Source organism: Ailuropoda melanoleuca, chromosome 5 (genome assembly GCF_002007445.2).
Source record: "Ailuropoda melanoleuca isolate Jingjing chromosome 5, ASM200744v2, whole genome shotgun sequence".
NCBI lineage: Eukaryota > Metazoa > Chordata > Mammalia > Carnivora > Ursidae > Ailuropoda > Ailuropoda melanoleuca.
In genome coordinates, this window is record NC_048222.1 from 31,025,898 (window position 1) to 31,043,946 (window position 18,049).

General features: G+C 49.8%; 1 protein-coding gene across 3 annotated transcripts in view; it reads left to right on the forward strand.

Annotated features, from left to right (window-relative positions):
* The first annotated feature begins 1,561 nt into the window (after positions 1 to 1,561).
* Positions 1,562 to 18,049, forward strand: part of BRPF3 (bromodomain and PHD finger containing 3) — a 32,318-nt gene continuing 15,830 nt past the window's right edge. Inside the window, exons 1-7 of one of the 3 annotated variants that reach the window (XM_011218517.3) lie at positions 1,562 to 4,078; positions 6,941 to 7,097; positions 9,650 to 9,781; positions 11,808 to 11,936; positions 12,226 to 12,538; positions 13,265 to 13,570; positions 15,348 to 15,854. In XM_011218517.3, coding sequence (XP_011216819.2) covers positions 2,628 to 4,078; positions 6,941 to 7,097; positions 9,650 to 9,781; positions 11,808 to 11,936; positions 12,226 to 12,538; positions 13,265 to 13,570; positions 15,348 to 15,854 — 2,995 coding nt within the window. In that variant the 5' untranslated portion in view covers positions 1,562 to 2,627. The remainder of the gene's footprint in view (positions 4,079 to 6,940; positions 7,098 to 9,649; positions 9,782 to 11,807; positions 11,937 to 12,225; positions 12,539 to 13,264; positions 13,571 to 15,347; positions 15,855 to 18,049) is intronic. The other 2 variants (XR_004625459.1, XM_002914293.4) reach the window with 2 other exon arrangements.

Sequence of the window (18,049 nt, forward strand, 5' to 3'; positions counted from 1 at the left end):
TCTCCTCGGAAGGGTCAAGATTCTTCTGGAAGAGGTGCCTCTTTAAAGGGGCGGGAGCCTTGGCTGGTGCTGTCCCCTGTCTCATGAGTCTCTCGTGGGGTACAGGAGATACAGTCGAATTGCAGAAACTCCTCGTTCTTCGGGGACCTGGGTGGGGTGGGCGAGTGGGGGCTTCGGGGTTACTGAGGAGACCCGGGGGTGTTGGGGGTATTTGGTGGTGTGTTTGTGGGAAGGGCTGCGTGGGTTGAGAAACTCCCGCCAAAAAATTGGACTGTAAGCTCCTTGTGGGCGAAAGTCATTTCCTCAACAGCAGCCCTTCCCTCTCCAGAATTTGCCCCGCCCCCCCGCCCGGTGTCTAGAGGCTCGGTTGGGACAAGAGGTTTTCAGTAGATACTTGCTGCTTGGGTGAAGGGCTAACCCAGACTGCCAAGGGGGTAGCAGGTAGGGAGGAAGAACATACAACACTTTAACAAAGGAGGCTCCACACCCTCCGTCTAAACTTTCGGGTTAGTATTGAGGTAGATTTTCACACCTTTGCAGGGATCTCCCTGCCCATGAGGGCGTGGGGGCAATGAAGCAGGTCTGTTGGCCTGGGGTACCCGCAGGGAGTTGGCATTTGTCGGGCATGTAGTGGCCAAGGGCCGCTGGAACCTGGACAGAATTGCTGTGATGATTCTGTTGCCTTTTGTTCCAAATGGGGTGTGTGCCTGCCTGGCACTGTTCCTCAGCCAAGTTGTTGTTTGTTTGTTTGTTTCAGTCACACTTTGGGATTGGAAAGCCTTTTAAATAAGGATGTTAATACTACCTTATTAACGTATAGCAACCCTTAAGAGGTAGATTTTATTTTCATTTTACCGGGGAGTCTGGAGGCACAGAGAGATTAAGTGACTTTCTCCTGGTCACACAGGGCCAAAATTAGAACCTAGAGTGCCCCAGAGCCTCCTTTTGTACCAGACCATGGCATCTCCGTGGTGTTCTTCCCCGTGAGATGAGTTCAATACATCATCCGGGTTTGAATTGTAGCTTTCTTGTGGTTGAGCAACACCTTTCTGAGCTTGTTTCTTCATCTGTAAAATGGAGATGATAATATCTATTCTACTTCCCAAACTAGTTGAGAGAAATATTAAAAGTAAAAGGGATCGGGCCACCTGGCTGACTCAGTGGAGCATGCAGCTCTTGATCTCAGAGTTGTGAGTTCAAGCCCCACACTGGGGTAGAGATTACTTAAAATTTTTTTAAAAAATAAAATCTTTAAAAAAAGTAAAAGGGATTTATAGTTTGCAAAAGTGTGCTAAATTATCATCATCATCTCTGCTTTATAGATAAAGGTGGTAGATCCTGCAGCCAAGGTGACAAACGCTTTTTCTCTTTGAAATCCTCTCACTGTACCTTTCCAGGTCTCTGCCCACACCTCGGGGCACCATATCTCCTAATGTCCTTCCTGGTAGTGATGGCCTCAGTAACTGCTACCACAGCTCTTTACGAGCTTGTCATAGTTCCCTTTCCTCAGAGAATGATGTGGGAAACTTTAGGGCTTTCTCCTTGCTCCACAAGGGTAGACTAGATGTAAGTATTTGGGAAGAGAGGAACTTTTGAAGTGACTGCACTGAGAGTTTACCTCAGATATTGTCCCAGTCACCTTGGCAGTAGGTGCAATGAGGGTCCCACATAGGCCACTTAAAACTTCAGTGCCACTTGGGGCCATTCCCAGAGCTTCCAGTGTTTCTGCTTAGAGATGTACTAGCCAGTGCATCCTGAATGCTGCCTTTTCCAGAGAAGACCCTGTATACTGTAGTTTGAAGTCTAGACTTCACATAGCAGACATTTCAGGTGCCTTGACCTCTTCTGCCCTGGGCGTGGTCAGGGGATAGAGTTTCTGATCACTGTAAGATGGGTTGGGAGAAGGCTCTAGACCTGTGAGCTTTTGATCCTGTGATGGGGCCACTGGTCATGTACAGAGCTTGAAAGTGGATGCTATTCTTGTTTTCTTTTTTTCTGAACCCTGGACCTCCCCCTCCTTTTCCATATTTAGCTACCCCACAGCCTTATGTACATAAATGTCTCTCCTTGTTGTATTGTGATGATCTGTTTACTTTTCTGTCCCTTCAGTTAGATGGAGCACCTGGAGGGCAGGGATCATGCATGCTGGATTTCTCCTTTCATGCAACTAGTACTTATTGAGTGCATGCTTACATAGGAGCCAGGCACCATTCCAGGTGATGGGGATACAGTGGTGAACAAGATAGTCAAAAATATTTCCCCTCATGGAGCTTATATTTTAGTGTAAGGAAGCAAATGTTTATGATAAATAGGCAAATTACATAGCATAATAAAAAATGGGGAGCGTTACAGTGAAAAATAAAGCAGAATGAAAGATGGGGGGGAAGAGCTTTGCAGTTTTAGATAAGAGTGCTCAGATAGGATCTCACTGAGAAGGAGTGTTTGTGAAAACACTTGAAGGAGCAAGCTGTGTGGATGTCTGAAGGGCAGGATGTTCAGACAGAGGGGAGAGACAGTCGTCTTGGTGGCCACTCGAACCGGATGGAAGGGTGAGTGAGTGTAGGCCTGAACCTTCAGCTCAGTCTCCTGGTTTCTCCTTAGGCCTGTCCCCTTGGTTCCCAGGTGCCATGAGGAAGCCTCGCCGGAAGTCGCGGCAGAACGCCGAGGGCCGGCGCTCCCCATCCCCCTACAGTCTGAAGTGCTCACCTACTCGGGAGACCTTGACATATGCCCAGGCCCAGCGGATCGTCGAGGTGGACATTGATGGACGCCTGCATCGAATCAGCATCTATGACCCACTCAAGATCATCACAGAGGATGAGCTGACCGCCCAGGATATCACCGAATGCAATAGCAACAAGGAAAACAGTGAGCAGCCTCAGTTCCCTGGCAAGTCCAAAAAACCCTCCTCCAAGGGCAAGAAGAAGGAGTCCTGTTCCAAGCATGCGTCCGGCACTTCCTTCCACCTGCCGCAACCCAGCTTTCGCATGGTGGACTCCGGCAGCCAGCCAGAAGCGCCCCCGCTGCCTGCTGCCTACTACCGCTACATTGAGAAGCCGCCTGAAGACCTGGATGCAGAGGTGGAGTATGACATGGATGAGGAAGACCTTGCCTGGCTGGACATGGTGAATGAGAAGCGGCGTGTAGATGGGCACAGTTTGGTGTCAGCAGACACCTTTGAGCTACTGGTAGACCGGCTTGAGAAGGAGTCATACTTGGAGAGTCGCAGCAGTGGAGCCCAGCAGTCACTTATTGACGAAGACGCCTTTTGCTGTGTGTGCCTGGACGACGAATGCCACAACAGCAACGTCATTCTCTTCTGTGACATCTGCAACCTGGCTGTACACCAGGAGTGCTACGGTGTCCCCTACATCCCCGAGGGCCAATGGCTATGCCGCTGCTGCCTACAGTCTCCCTCCCGGCCTGTGGATTGCGTCCTCTGCCCCAATAAGGGCGGCGCCTTCAAACAGACCAGTGATGGGCACTGGGCGCACGTGGTGTGTGCCATCTGGATCCCTGAAGTCTGCTTCGCTAACACCGTGTTCCTGGAGCCCATTGAGGGCATTGACAACATCCCACCTGCCCGCTGGAAACTAACCTGCTATATCTGCAAGCAGAAGGGGCTGGGGGCAGCCATCCAGTGCCATAAGGTAAACTGCTACACAGCCTTTCATGTGACATGTGCACAGCGGGCTGGGCTCTTCATGAAGATTGAGCCCATGCGTGAGACCAGCCTCAACGGCACCATCTTCACAGTACGCAAGACCGCCTACTGTGAGGCCCACTCGCCGCCAGGTGCTGCCACTGCTAGGAGGAAGGGTGACTCCCCTGGGAGCCTCAGTGAGGCTGGGGATGAGGAAGGGCTGAAGGAAGGCTGTGGAGAGGAAGAAGAGAAGGAAGAGATGGAAGAGGAGGAGGAAGATGAAGGCCAGGGTGGGGTAGGTGGCCCCCTCAAAGGGGTGCCCAAGAAGAACAAGATGACTTTGAAGCAGAAGATCAAGAAGGAGCCAGAGGAAGTGGGCCGAGATACGGCCTCCACTGTCCCCATGGTCGCTGTCCCACAGATACCCTCTTATAGGTAAGTCTGCCCAGGAGGGCTCCCTGTGGACCGATGACTTCTTCTTGGCCTGGTGTTGGCCCTGAGCCAGGACCCCCTTCCCCAAGCATGGTTGGTGAACGTTTGTTCTCTTCTGTGCCCTCAAATTTAGACTTCTCCTTTGGACCCTGGTCTGGTTTGTGGTTTTGGTTGTGCCCTGAGAGCAATGTGTTTCCTTTGCTTCAAGGTGAGACAGACAGTTAAGTTGCTTAGAAACCCAGGTGAAGGGTGTCTAAGGCAATATTTTTCAACAGGTGCACAAGTGGCATTTGGGACAGGATACTTCTTCATTATTAGGACTGTCCCATATATTTCTCAGTGTTTAGCATCCCTGATCTTTGTCTGTAAGCATCATTTGCATCCCTTCCCTCATTGCGTGGTCTTTGTAACAAACTCAGACACTCCCCACATATGTTACCAAAAACCCCCGTGGGGATAGAACTGAGAGAACCTCTGTTTCAGGAGGTCAGTATGGGTGTCCGCTGTCCAGAAAGCTCTGTTCTGGGAATGGTGGGGGCTTTGTGTGAGGGGCTGGTGGTGTGAGAAACATGCTGTTTCTCTTGAGAAGCTTTTAGATTTAGGGGAAAGAGGCTCACTCGGTTCAGCTGTATAGTTAAGCCACCTTTGTCCCTACTGAGTCTGTAGAGGGACCATTGTACCTCTTTTGAACCATCAGAGAAGTAGCTGTTAGAGGGCAGAAAAGCAAAAGACCAGAAAGATTTTCCAGTGGAAGCTCATCTCAAGGGTGATATTTTTTAGAAAGTAAACAGTGTTAGAGCAGGAAGGAATCTTGGAGATTGTTGATCTAATGTAGTCCTTGCACCTTCTCCCATACCCCCAGATGAAGAAACTGCAGCCACAGGAGGTAAAGTTGTTCGCTCCTTTGTTCATTCAATGAGGTGTTTATTGAGCACTTACTATATGCCAAGTCCTGTTCAAAGGGCTGGAACCAGATGGGAAGCACAGAACCTAACGACAAGCTGGGGCTCATCATGCCTCCAGGCTCTGTTCCTGTTGTCTGTTTCTCTTGTTGAAAAGACTAGGCAGAAACGAGTGCTGGAGGGTAGTAGGGAATAAGTTGTTGTAAGGGGAACAGGCAGCCAGACTTCTCAGTCTGGAAAGGAGACACAAGAGTGGAGAAGAGCGGAAGGGAGAGGCTCTTGAGGCTAGAGTTAGAATTCAGTCAACTGGAAGTGTCTTCTAGTCACAGAGCTGTTGTAGGCTACCCTCTTCCCTGTTGTTGAGTTGGTCCATGCTTAGTAACATCTGTAGGGTCGCTGTGCCCTTGGACTAGACTTTTTGGTTGTCACGTCTGCTCTGATGTGTCTTGCAGGGGCCAGCATAGCATGCTGGCTAAGAAAAAAACCAGACGGACCTGCTTTCGACTCCTGCTCCTGTCACTACCTGTGTGACCTTTGGCAGGTTACTTCTTTAAGCCTTATTTCTTTGTAAATGAGCCTCACAGGGTTGTTGTGGGAAGTAAATGAGATGATATAAGTAAAGCACTTAGCACAGTGCCTGGTAAATAGTAAGCGCTCAATAAACGGTGGCTATTGCTGCTGCTGCTGTTTTTTATTCTTTTCCCTACCTGCACAGATGCTGTGGGAACCCTCCATGGCCAAGAGGTTGTAGTGGGAGGGGGCTGCCTGCATCTGGGCAGGTGTGCTTGGCATGGGCATTGGTGGGGGATCTGTTCTTCGGGGAAAGGCCTAGGCCTTGATTTGGTAAGCTTGGCTTTGGGGCAGGAACGTCTGACTGTGGAAAGGTGCACTGCCTGGGTGAGCAACGTCCAGCCCACCATGGCCATTCTTAGCTTCTACTTTCTTGTTTAGCCACACTTCTCTTCCTTTCAGTGGAGTGAGATGAAGAGAAAAAGTGGAGGAAACACAACAGGGGTACGGAGGCCTTGCTTACTCTGGAGAACCAACTTTGGGACATAGGATGGTGTAGCAGAGAGATCATTGATTCACAACCTGTGCAGCTCCACCATCTTTTAGCTGCATTAGTGACTTCGACAGTTATCCAGCGTCTATTTCGAAGCTGCCTTTCCATCTTTTGTTACCATGAGACTAATGTTACCAACCTTGCAACAGGGCTATTAGGATAAAGATTATGGGCTCTCATTAATTCCTACCTTTTTCACTCCCACCCTCTCACACCCCTCCCCCCCATGTATTATTGGCTTAAATCCTGACCTTAAGACTTCTCTGTTGGGTTAGTTTAGCCAGCTAAGTTTTCAGATGCTCCATCCTCTTTCCCAGTTTTTTTTTTTTCCATTTCGTTCAAAATTAGACGTTTTTAGGCTGCTGAGATCTTTAATGAAAAACCAGAGGTCAGACAGCTCCAAGGTGTTGCATCTGAGCTCAGAAAGCAGTAGCCTGGTGTACTTCTACGTAGTTTCCCTTCCAGCTTCCCTGTGGACTATTCCCTGGTCTGGGAAGACCCTCAGCCACAGGGCAGAGGAAGTAGTGACCACATTGCCCACGGTTTACTCAAGTTCCTGCTCTTTTTTTGCTGCCTTTATCAAGAGTTCAGGGCACAGGCCTGTTTCTCAGGAGTCCAGGACTGCAGGAAACAGAGTTCCTGGGAGAGGGTTCTTTTGGAGAATCAGGACTACAAGGTAGGAGGTGGAAAATCAAGTGATATTTCTATCTCATGCTGAATCTGAGCTGCTTAACTCTGCTGTCCTTTTTTAAGCCCTTCTCTGAGGTGAGGCATTTGGCCACTTTATTTAGTCTTCTTATATATATATAAGTTTTGGAAATGAACCAGGGTCTGAAAAGGAGGCTGTAATCAGGGCTGCCCACTTACCTTGTCTTTTACTTCCCTGTGCCTCTACTCAAGGTTGAACAAGATCTGTAGTGGTCTCTCCTTTCAGAGGAAAAACCAGTTCATACAGAGGCTTCACAACTACTGGCTATTGAAGAGGCAGGCACGGAATGGCGTCCCCCTCATCCGGCGCCTGCACTCCCACCTGCAGTCTCAAAGAAACGCCGAGCAGGTAGGTGAAGTGATGGAAGGTGGTGGAAGAGGTGGAGTGTGAAGGAGAAAGAGGGATGGTTGGGGCACCCCTCCTGAGCCCTCTGCAGAGCCTTTGCCTAAGTGGTCACCCCTCCAGGTGGCATCTCCCAGGAACGACCTCCAGCACGTAGAGCTCTTGGGCCCAGATAGCAGCTCCTTCTGGATGGGAGAGGCTTGACTTTGAAGCAAATTCTAGGGGAGAGTGGAGAGCAAGCCCAGCTTTCCATATATGTGGGGAAAACCTCATAGACATGGCAGAAAGGAAGAAGTGGGTTGAGTGAGGGCCAGGCAGCCGCATTGCATGAATTAGGACAAGGAGCACTTTCCTTAAGACACTATACTGACATCTGCCAAAAAATGTTTCATAGAAAACACACAGATGTGCCATCTAAGTTGTAGCACAGAGCCTGGCCGGTCATGGTGGCCTTTTAGTCACGGAGCTGTTGCGTGTTTATAGTATTTTCTGAGTTGGTTGGAGGCCTCCTGAATTTTTTCTTTTTTTTTTTTTTTTTACCATTTTTAGTTCTTTTTCCCTCCTCACTTGCTCCATTACTTCTGCCTTGTAATATTTCCACACTGCCACCCCAGAGATGAAGCAATCTTTTACGCGACTCTGACGCCCTCTGAGTTCTATCTGATTTCACTTTGCCTTTTGTAACTAAAGTCTTGAAGTGCAAGTGTGCATCTGGTCCTTCCTTGAAGTGGTCTGCCTGCTCCCCTGTAGGCTTCCCTAGAACATCAGCCACCTCCTCCCAGCCCAGCGAGCTTTACCTCACATTCTCACTGTATTGGCCATTGGGCTGCATTTGACACCATGGATCACCTTGTCTTAGAGCTTCTCTATGACCCCATTTCCTTCCTCCTCCATCCGGCTGACTGCACCTCCTGCTGACCCGACTTTTTACTCCTCAGTAGTAACATTCCCAGGGGTTCTGCTGCCTGCCCATTTGCTGGGAGAGCTTGTGCACTCTCATAGTTGTAAATAAGTGTGGCAATAGCTCCACGTTTCTTGTTTTGTCCTCCTCCCTTTTTTCTGCCCTTAGTCCCTCTGGGGTGGGGAAACCACAGATGTCCATGTTCTTGTTGTTTCCTAGAATTCAGATATTGGAAACTGAATTCAATTCCTTCCTCTCGGTAAACATATTTTCCCTTTTTTTTTTTAAAGATTTATTTATTTAATTGAGAGAGAGAGAGCAAGGGGAAGGGCAGAGGACAAGAATCCTCAAGCAGACTCCCCACTGACCTCGGAGCCTGACATGGGGCTTGATCCCACGAGACCATGACCTGAGCCGAAATCAAGCTCTGGACACTTGGCCGACTGAGCCACCCAGGCACCCCCTCCCCATTACTGACATGGAACCTTCTCCCTCCTGACCTCAGACATTCCCCATCTTGGAGTTATTTTTGATTCTTCCCTCCATGACAAGCCACAGTCAGTCATCCCTTATGCTGTTTTGGGGGGAGTTTATCAGTGTATGGTCCTTTGTCTCCATTCTACAGCTCCCCTGCTCACCCATCCCCACCCCCCATTTCAGCAATAGCTTTCTAGGTAGTCCTCCACCTCTGATTCTTTCTTCACTGTGCAACTGATACTGTCTTACACACTATTTTCCAGAATATATTCCTTTTATAGAACATATTCCCCCTCTCCAGACAGGCCACATCCAGGTTCCTTTGCCTGGAGTTGAGGCTTCTTATCAGCTGAATCCTGGATATTCCTTGTCTTTTGTGGTTCTCCAGCTTGTCTGCTCTGGCCAGGCCATTTTCTGCACCAAGCAAAGAATCATTAATTCTGCCTTCACGCTTCTTCCCTGGGGTCTCTTTTGTTCCAGCAGAGACCTTCCTTACTGCTTTGTTCACCTATATCCATCAGCATGTGAAACCCTAGTAAGATTGCTTCCTTGGGAAGCCTTCCCTGACCCAACCCCAGCCTGCTCAGATCCTCTCTATTTTATATCCTCTCAGCATTTTATATTCAGTTTATCTGTTGAGTTTTTATATGTTTGTGCTGCTATGCCCTTGCGTTTCAACCCCTGGGCCTCTTCTTCCCTCAACTCTACTATAACCTCTTCTAGAGCAGGAATCATGTTTTGTGGTGCTGGTGGTATTTTAAAGTATGTTCAAGTCAGTTAGTACAAGCTTGTAGTAAGAACTTCACGTTGTTTTCTAGCCAAGTGGCAGCTCTCGGGTGAAATTCTTTCCACCCCAAGGTGTCTGTTAGTTTCCTTCTGAAATTCTTTCCAGCCCCGAGGGGCATAGCTGCCCCCTGTCATCCTCAGTGGGTGGGGAAGCAGTCCCAGCTCTCATTCCAGCAGTGGTTATCTCGGGGCAGTTAAGAAACATGGCTGCAAGGCTGGGGGAGCGCAGGAGGAAGTCATGGGGCAGAGAGGAGGCGAAAGGGCTCTCAGGAGCGTGGATCAGCCAGGGTGCAGGGCCCTTACCTATCGAGACCCTGAGAGGCTGGAACAGGGAGAGGACTCTGGGCAGGAAGCAGGCCTCCATCTCCTCTCCCCTTTCCCTTCCTTCCTGCAGCGAGAGCAGGACGAGAAGACAAGTGCAGTGAAGGAAGAGCTAAAATACTGGCAGAAGCTCCGGCACGACTTGGAGCGGGCGCGACTGCTGATTGAGCTGATTCGGAAAAGGGAGAAGCTCAAGCGGGAACAGGTGGGGAAGAGCCCTCAGCCCCAAGCTCTTGTTCAAGATCTTTTTCTCCCACTGTCGGTGTGGCATCAGGAGAGCCAGGAGCCTCTGCCTGGTGTCCGCTTCCTCCCATTCCTGCCCAGCACTGGGGGCTCCAAGGCCTGCTGGTCTGTATTGGGTATGATGCTGCACATGGCTTCTAACCTGGGGATTCAGCATCTGGTGGCCTCATGCTGAGGCTTATTATCATATGCCTGGGCCCATCCCTTGAGTTTTTGACTCAAAATCTCAGACGGAGTCTGGTCTTGAGTATTTTGAAAAGCTTCTCAGGCCATTCTGATGGGCATCACTGCTGGCCTGGGAGCTTCTGAGGGTTTTCACTTGGCCCTTAAAACACTTACGGTCTTGACTCATTCAAATTTCTGACCTCTAGCCAAGTAGGGTCTCAGCCTCTAAGTATGGGGAATGTTGAGGGAGATAGTGTCATGCAGGGGTTGGGAATATGAGCTGTGGCACCAGACTACCTGGGTTTAAGTCCTGGTTCTGCCATTTAGTGGTCGTGTGACATTGGGTAAGTTGCTTAATCTTATACCTCAGTTTCCTCGACTGCAAAATGGGGGTAAAAATAGAACCCACGTATAAGGTTATGAAGAGGAGATGATGTAGTGTATATATAGAGATCTTAGAACAGTGCCTGGCATGTAGCGGGGGCTATAGAAGTGTCAGCTGCTGTCATCATCATCATTATTGATAGTCTTTGCCTCCCTGAAGTGTCCACTGGCACACTCTGCACATGGCAGAGAGTAAATGCTATTAATTGAATGAACGATGAGCCAAAGCTGTTCCCTCCAGTCTAGGAATAGCAGCTGTTACTTGTATGGTTCAGAGGCCTGGGTTAAAGATGTTCCTTTCTCTCTTCTCCAAACCCTCCTTCACTGTTCAGCCCCAGCACGAGCCCTTCTCTCAGAGTCCTGTAGCCTCCATTTCCACCTCTGAGACTGGGCAGCTCTTGCCATACCTAGCATGAGTGGGTGGCATGGAGGGCATCTCAGGACCTTCTCCATGGATTCAAACTGCCTGTGCCATCCCAGGCCTGGTCCCACAGCTGAGCTTTGCTTCTTGCCTGTGGTTCAGAGAAATAAAAGGGAAAAGGAAGCTGGCAGACCTGTTTTGATGTCACCAGGAGGAAGGAACGTTTCATAGCCTAATCCATGGCTTCCCAACCTTGTAACATTAGGACACACATAGAAAATCACATTTGTGCAACATACCACTAGAAATGCACAAGGCTGCTGCTGCCTGAGGAGGTGAGTCTCCAGGCCCCCGTTATCCTGGGCCAGTCCAGATGCCCCAAGGGCCAATGGGATCAATATTTCAGCATACTAAGTGAGAATTCTGGCCTGAGTCACATTTTAAATCATCAGGGTGGTCTTTGAACAAAGTCAGACCTGGGTTCAAATCCTGTCTTGTCGGGTTAGTGACTCCTCATGCTCTTTTCAAACCTCAGATTCCATATTTGTAAAATGGGGATAATAGCCACTTCTCCTTCAGGGTTATTATGATGATTAACTGAGGTAATCTAAGTAGAGAGGCAATGTGGCATAGTAGTCAAGAGCACACACTGTGGAATCAGACTGTCTAGGACGGAATTCCTAATCTGCCCATTGTTGGCTGTGTAGCCTCAGGCCATTTACTTAGTCCTGCTGTGCGTCAGTTGCCTCTTTGTAAAATACCTCATCTGTAGCTACCCTATATGCTTGTTATATTACATAAAATGCTTAGAATGTTATTTGACATTTAGGAAGGACTATGAAAGCATTAACTTAGTGTTGTAAGTTTTTGGTATGGTGCTTGATACATTGGAAACAGTCACAAAATGGTAGCTGTTGGTCATTATTTCTAGGCTGAGGGCTGGTGATTGCTCCCCACATACTGGTCAGCTTAATACCCTGTGAAAATTTGTGGTACATGATTGGTGAAAGTCAAGTTATCAAGAAGTTGGGTGCCTCTTTGCAGGGGGTGTCCTGATATCTTTGCACCTTCTCCACAGGTCAAGGTCCAGCAGGCTGCCATGGAGCTGGAGCTGATGCCATTCAACGTTCTGCTGAGGACCACACTGGACTTGCTGCAAGAGAAGGATCCGGCACACATCTTTGCCGAACCTGTCAACCTGAGTGAGGCAAGTTCCCTCACCACTTCCCAAACAGCGAGCCCCTCCTGGACTGGAAACGGTCTGAGTAGGCCAGGAAGGGGTTGGGGCGCAGGGTGGACAAAACTTGGGGGTTTCTGGCAAAGCTAGTAGACTTGCTCATGGTGGGAGGTCAGCAGGCCAGCGAGGGCCAGGGCCCTGGGGCTCTGCCTGAGCCAGCCTGCCAAACCAGAAAACGGGGAGGCAAGAGTGCCGGTGAAGGGTGCACCTGTTTGGCTAGTAAATGGTTGTTGTAATTGTACAGGTTTTATATGTTTAGGTTCCAGATTACCTGGAATTCATATCCAAGCCAATGGATTTTTCTACTATGAGGCGGAAGCTGGAGTCTCACCTATACCGCACCTTGGAGGAGTTTGAGGAGGACTTTAACCTTATAGTTACCAACTGCATGAAGTATAATGCTAAAGACACAATTTTCCACCGAGCAGCTGTCCGCCTGCGGGACCTGGGAGGGGCCATCCTGCGGCATGCCCGGCGGCAGGCAGAGAACATCGGCTATGACCCCGAGAGGGGCACCCACTTGCCTGAGTCACCCAAATTGGAGGACTTTTACCGCTTCTCCTGGGAAGACGGTGAGAAGCCTGGATGGGTGGGGAGAAGAGGGATCAGGAGGAGGCACAGGGACGGAGCCCAGCGAGCCAGGAATCGGGGTGGGCCTTGGAGCTATATAGGGTAGACACAAGGAGGAGAGCTGAGGGTAGGCACAGGCTGGGATATACCTGCTTGTGGCTGCAATAGTTCCAAGAGTTAAAGTTTAACTAATTCACTGAGTATTTCTTGAGTGGCAGGAAAAGGAATCAAGTACTAGCTGTCTGTTTGAAAAGCTAAATCCTTACCAGGGGTCTTCTTCTTCTGGATGCCCTCTCTGTGGCATGGGAGCATGGGGCAGGGAGAGTGCAATGCTGGTGTATGTCTGGCTCTTTCAGAGGAGTGCAGGTAGAGGAGCAGGAAAACGGACTTGCCTCTGAGCCCCGCACTCTGCCTGCCCCTGCTCTCTGCTTCTCGATGGCAGCAGCCAGTCACTCAGGCCGGGTAATTGCCAAGTGCCTCGTGCCTGCTCCACGGAGCCTGTAATTATGACTGTGAACTGCTTCCTGCAGATGTTTCCCAGATTCTGACCTTGTCCCTGTGGCTGCCCTTCGGGCAGTGGTGTTACCAGGGCCAAGGCCCCACAGTGACGCTGCTGGAAGCCACTGGCCCAGGCATTCCAGGAGAATATTTTGCATCCGAAGGATTCGGTCCCTTCCCCTTGCCCTGGGCTGGGCAGGTCCTTCAGCCCCTTCTGTTCTCCCTGGCAGTGGACAACATCCTCATCCCAGAGAACCGGGCCCATTTGTCCCCGGAGGTGCAGCTGAAGGAGCTGCTGGAGAAATTGGACCTGGTGAGCGCCATGCGGTCCAGTGGGGCCCGGACCCGCCGCGTCCGCCTACTGCGCAGGGAGATCAATGCCCTTCGGCAGAAGCTGGCGCAGCCACCACCACCACCACAGCCACCATCACTGAACAAGACTGTGTCCAATGGGGAGCTGCCAGCAGGGCCCCAGGGGGATGCGGCTGTGCTGGAGCAGGCCCCACAGGAGGAGCCAGAAGACGATGGGGACAGAGGTGAGAGACAGGGGCAGTCGGGGGGTTGGAGACCAAGGTAACGGAGTAAGGGTTAAGCTGAAATCCCATAGTGGAAGCATCCTTCCCCGAGTTTAGGTCTGACCCTCGTGGGCAGGCACAAACCCTTAGAGGGTCACACTTCCATATATCCAGGGATGATATCCAAGATATTTAATAATCACTAGAGACCAAAATTCAGCAGAATTTTTATTTTTTGGCTTTTGTATTGGAGTGTGCTTCTGGGAACCACTGACATGGATATTTAGTTGCTAGGTTGTGGACAGGTTTGGGGAGTTTAAGAGGCTGGGCCCAGCAGGTCTTTCTAACAGTAAAGAAGCATTATAGTATTTTGTACCTGATATGGCTGTATTACACATGCTTGTTAAATATTAGCTCACCTTAGACCATCGTGTAGATAGGCTCTTGGAGCAGATTAGGTTGTGGAAAGGAAGGATAGAAAAGGAAGAAAGACCCTAAAGATGGTCTGGCTTCTTGAGCTCCCTCGTGGCTTTGACCTCAGCTGGCCAAGTCTACTTGCCCATCCCAAGCAGAAGGGCCAAATTGAAAAAGACATCCAGAGGTGATTCTCAGAGACCCAGCCTTAAAGCTGAGCTGCTTTGCATCCTTCCCCTTCATTGGGGACAGAATTGTATTCCTCATACAGGTTCTTGGAGCTGAGCCTACAGCTTGGGGATGGTCTGTCATCCACACAGCCTAGAAGGGTTTGGAGGTATCACCAGAGGGTAAGGAGCCACATTGCGAGGAATGGCCCATCTTATTTTAGGTTGACTTGAGAATAAGGACATGGCTGGGAGGTCCCATTTGGCAGTCACTCTTCCTGACTCCCTATGTGGTAGTCAGCATGCCACTTATATTCCACGTCTGGGCTGTGGCAGCGCAATGTCCTGCCCAGTGACTGGCTGCAACAGCTTCTCCCAGAGGGTTTCAAAACAAAATTCCCAGGCCTCCCTCCCAAAGAGTCAGATGAAGGAAGTCTGGGCTATGGCTTAGAAGTTTTAATTTTTAAAAGTTTCATGGTGGCAAGCAAACAGACGTGTTTCGGGACCACTGACTTAACTTACTTGCTCCCATTCCACATTTGTAAACTTACTCTCTCTGCTTGTCCTGCTTGCTTCACTTGGGTGATAGGAGACAAAATACATTGACAGAGGGAAAACACTTGAGTCGAATGAGAATTGTGCACCTCTAATCTGTAAGCTGAACTTGCTTGAGTATTAATGAAGCCAGGTGGCTTTCAGTTTTCTCAAGTGTGGTGTAATGGCTTGTGACACTCATTTCATCAGACTTGGGGAGTTTAAGAGGCTGGGCCCAGCAGGTCTTTACTAACAGTAAAGAAGCATTATAGTATTTTGTACCTGATATGGCTGTATTGCACATACTAGTTGAATATTAGCTCACCTTAGACCATCGTGTAGATAGGCCCTTGGAGCAGATTAGGTTGTGGAATGGGAGGATAGAAAAGGAAGAAAGACCTGGTAAAGCTTTATAAAAAAAATACCCCATCATTAGAGATTTACTTTCAATTGGCACTGGAATTTTTAAGAAACTTCCTAGGTGATTCTAATACACATGGTATTAGATAAATGTAGATAAAACTTAATCCTACATTTTCTTTGCCTCAGACAGGAGACCTGGGATATGTGTCAGGATTTTTAATAGCCCCTGCCTTTGGTTCTTGGTTATCAGTGTCAGTATTTGGCTTGTAGGGGCAGACTTTTTCTAAAATGTTCAATTAGGTTCTCTTTTTCTCTAACAGATGACTCCAAACTGCCTCCCCCACCAACCCTGGAGCCCACTGGGCCTGCACCTTCCCTGTCTGAGCACGACTCCCCTCCGGATCCCCCTACTCTGAAACCCATTAATGATAGCAAACCTCCAAGCCGATTACTAAAGCCCAGAAAGGTGGAAGAAGATGAGCTCTTGGAAAAATCACCTCTGCAGATTGGGAGTGAGCCCTTGCAACGCCTGCTTAGTGACAATGGCATCAACAGAGTCTCTCTCATGGCCCCTGATGCCCCTGCTGGTGCCCCACTCAGTGGTGTGGGCCGCCGCACCTCGGTCCTCTTCAAGAAGGCCAAGAATGGGGTTAAGCTACAGAGGAGCCCAGACAGGGCCCTGGAGAATGGTGAGGACCACGGTGCAGTGGGCTCTCCTGCCTCTCCGGCGAGCATCGAGGATGAACGGCACTCCCGGAAACGGCCAAGGAGCAGGAGCTGTAGTGAGAGCGAAGGGGAGAGGTCCCCCCAACAGGAGGAGGAGACAGGTGACCACACCTGTGACTTCTCTACTTCTCATCTGCTTTCCTGCTTTGCCTTGCCGGCCAGCACCTACCCTAGTTGGCTGCCTCCCTATTGGTCCCTGTGGACACCAATAGAAGCATTGAGGGCTCCATAGCTTAACCCGTTGGGCACATGAGTAGTGGCCTGGAGGAAAAGGCTTTGAGAAAGTAATTCGAGAGAGCCAGATTGTGTCTGGGGCCCTCTTTGGTCCTGAAGGGTTTGCAAAGCTATATGTCATAGAGTGGTTTCTACCTTCTCTTTAGTTCATTCACTCATCAGATAATTTTATCAGGCATTATTGTAGGCACTGGGGGGTAAAAAATCCATGAACAAAAGACAAAAATCCCCCTTGTAGGGGAGAAGACTAAAAGTAAATCAGTGGATTGTATCTTGTATTAGAATCTATGGGGAAAAATCTAGCAGGGAAGGGGAATGGGGGTACTGGATGGTATTAGGGTGGCCAGGGGAGGCTTAAGGGGGGGACATTTGAGTAAAGATCTGAAGGAGTTGAAGGTGTGAGCTATTTGGGTATCTGGGGAAGAACACTTCAGAAAGATGGGCCAACAAGTGCACAGGCCCCGGAGGTGGAAATTCCTGCATGCCTGGGAAACAGTGAGGAAAGCAGTGTGGTTGCAGCAGAGTTAGCCAGGGTATGGGTGGAGACGAGGCTCCGGAGGTAGGTAACGGGGGTTTCAGCACTAAAGAGTCCTTACTACACGTCCAGCACAAGCTGGTCACGGGGGTCATACAGTAAGTCAGACTGAGTGCCAGTTCTGAAAGGTCCACAATCCAGGAGGAGACCAGATGGTGTCCTGAGGTACAGAGATGTTAGAGTGCCAGACCGGCTGTGGTGATGTGTTAGCTGACAGCACTGCTGGAGGTGTTCAGGGACTGGGAGCTGGAAGAGTTGGGGAGGCTCCACGAGGAGGTGGGGCCTGAGCTGGTCTTGGGAAGAGGGCAGAATAGCAGGGAGCATATGGAGCCAAGGGCTCAGGCCATGTGTATGGAAACAAGAACAGAGTGCTGTGAGGGACAGTTTGGAGAGAGGCATCTTGGAGCATCAGGAGCCAAGGCTGAGTGGGTGAGGTGGGTCTGGAGGTGCAGACAGTGTCGTTTAGTCCCAGTGGGTTGGGGAAGGGCAGCTTGCTTGGTGGGAGGGGCCTGCTCTTGGCTTTTGCTTTTCATATTGCTCCCTTGTCCTTTTATGTGGTGGCTTTGGGCTTTGTGGCCAGCACATGCTTTTTGTCTTCCCGCCTAACACTTGGTTTCTAGCAATACCTTCCCTTCCCCATCTGGCCCAAGCCTCCCTGTATTAGGGCAGTAGATTGATATATAGACTCGAGAGTCTGAAGCCTGGAGTTAGGCAGACTGGGGTTCACATCCCATCTCTGACCAGCTGTGGGTCAGGATTGGGCAAATTAATTAACCTTTCAAGCTTGTTTCTTATTTCTAGTAGGAAGCTGGTGATACGTTCCTTCCGGGGCTCTAAGAATTGGAAATAGCCTGCATGAAGTCCTTGGCATGCAGCAGTCGGTGGTAGCAGTTACCGCTGTCGTCTCCGCTCTGTGAGGAGCAGCCAGACAGCACTGAGAAGGCTGTGCACTAAACATGAAAAATCCAGCTGTTGGGAAATAGGTCTGGACGTCAGGCTCATGCAACCTGAGAGGGCCCACTGTTTGGGGAACCTGCTAGAATCTGTTCATCTCCCACCATCCCAGAGGCCTGGCACCCAGGAATATTTCTGTATGACCTTAGTGGAGTCTCACAAAAACAGGTGTTGATCTTTGGTGGCCGAGGCAGCTGAGACACAGCTGGCTTCGTGATTTAAACAGAAACCGTAATGTTAGAGGCAGAGCCAGGTTAGAGTCCAGATCTCTTGGCTCAGGCACCTGCTCTTATAGGTGTTCTGGCCAAGGTATCTGTGACTGAGAGCTCTTGAGCTCTTGGCTCAGCTAGCAGAGTTGTCGGACTCTGGATTGTGATTTGGAATCAGGTAATAGGAGAGTTGAAGCCTCTGCAGCTCATGAGCGCCATGTCCCTGGGATGACCAGACAGCCTTCACTTGCCTCCAAAGGGCCCCCTTCTGTAAACAGACCTTCTCTCATTCATACTTAATAGTGTCCTCAATAAGCAAGAAGGTATTATCTTCGGAAAGGGAGAAGCAGAGGTTAAAAAGGAA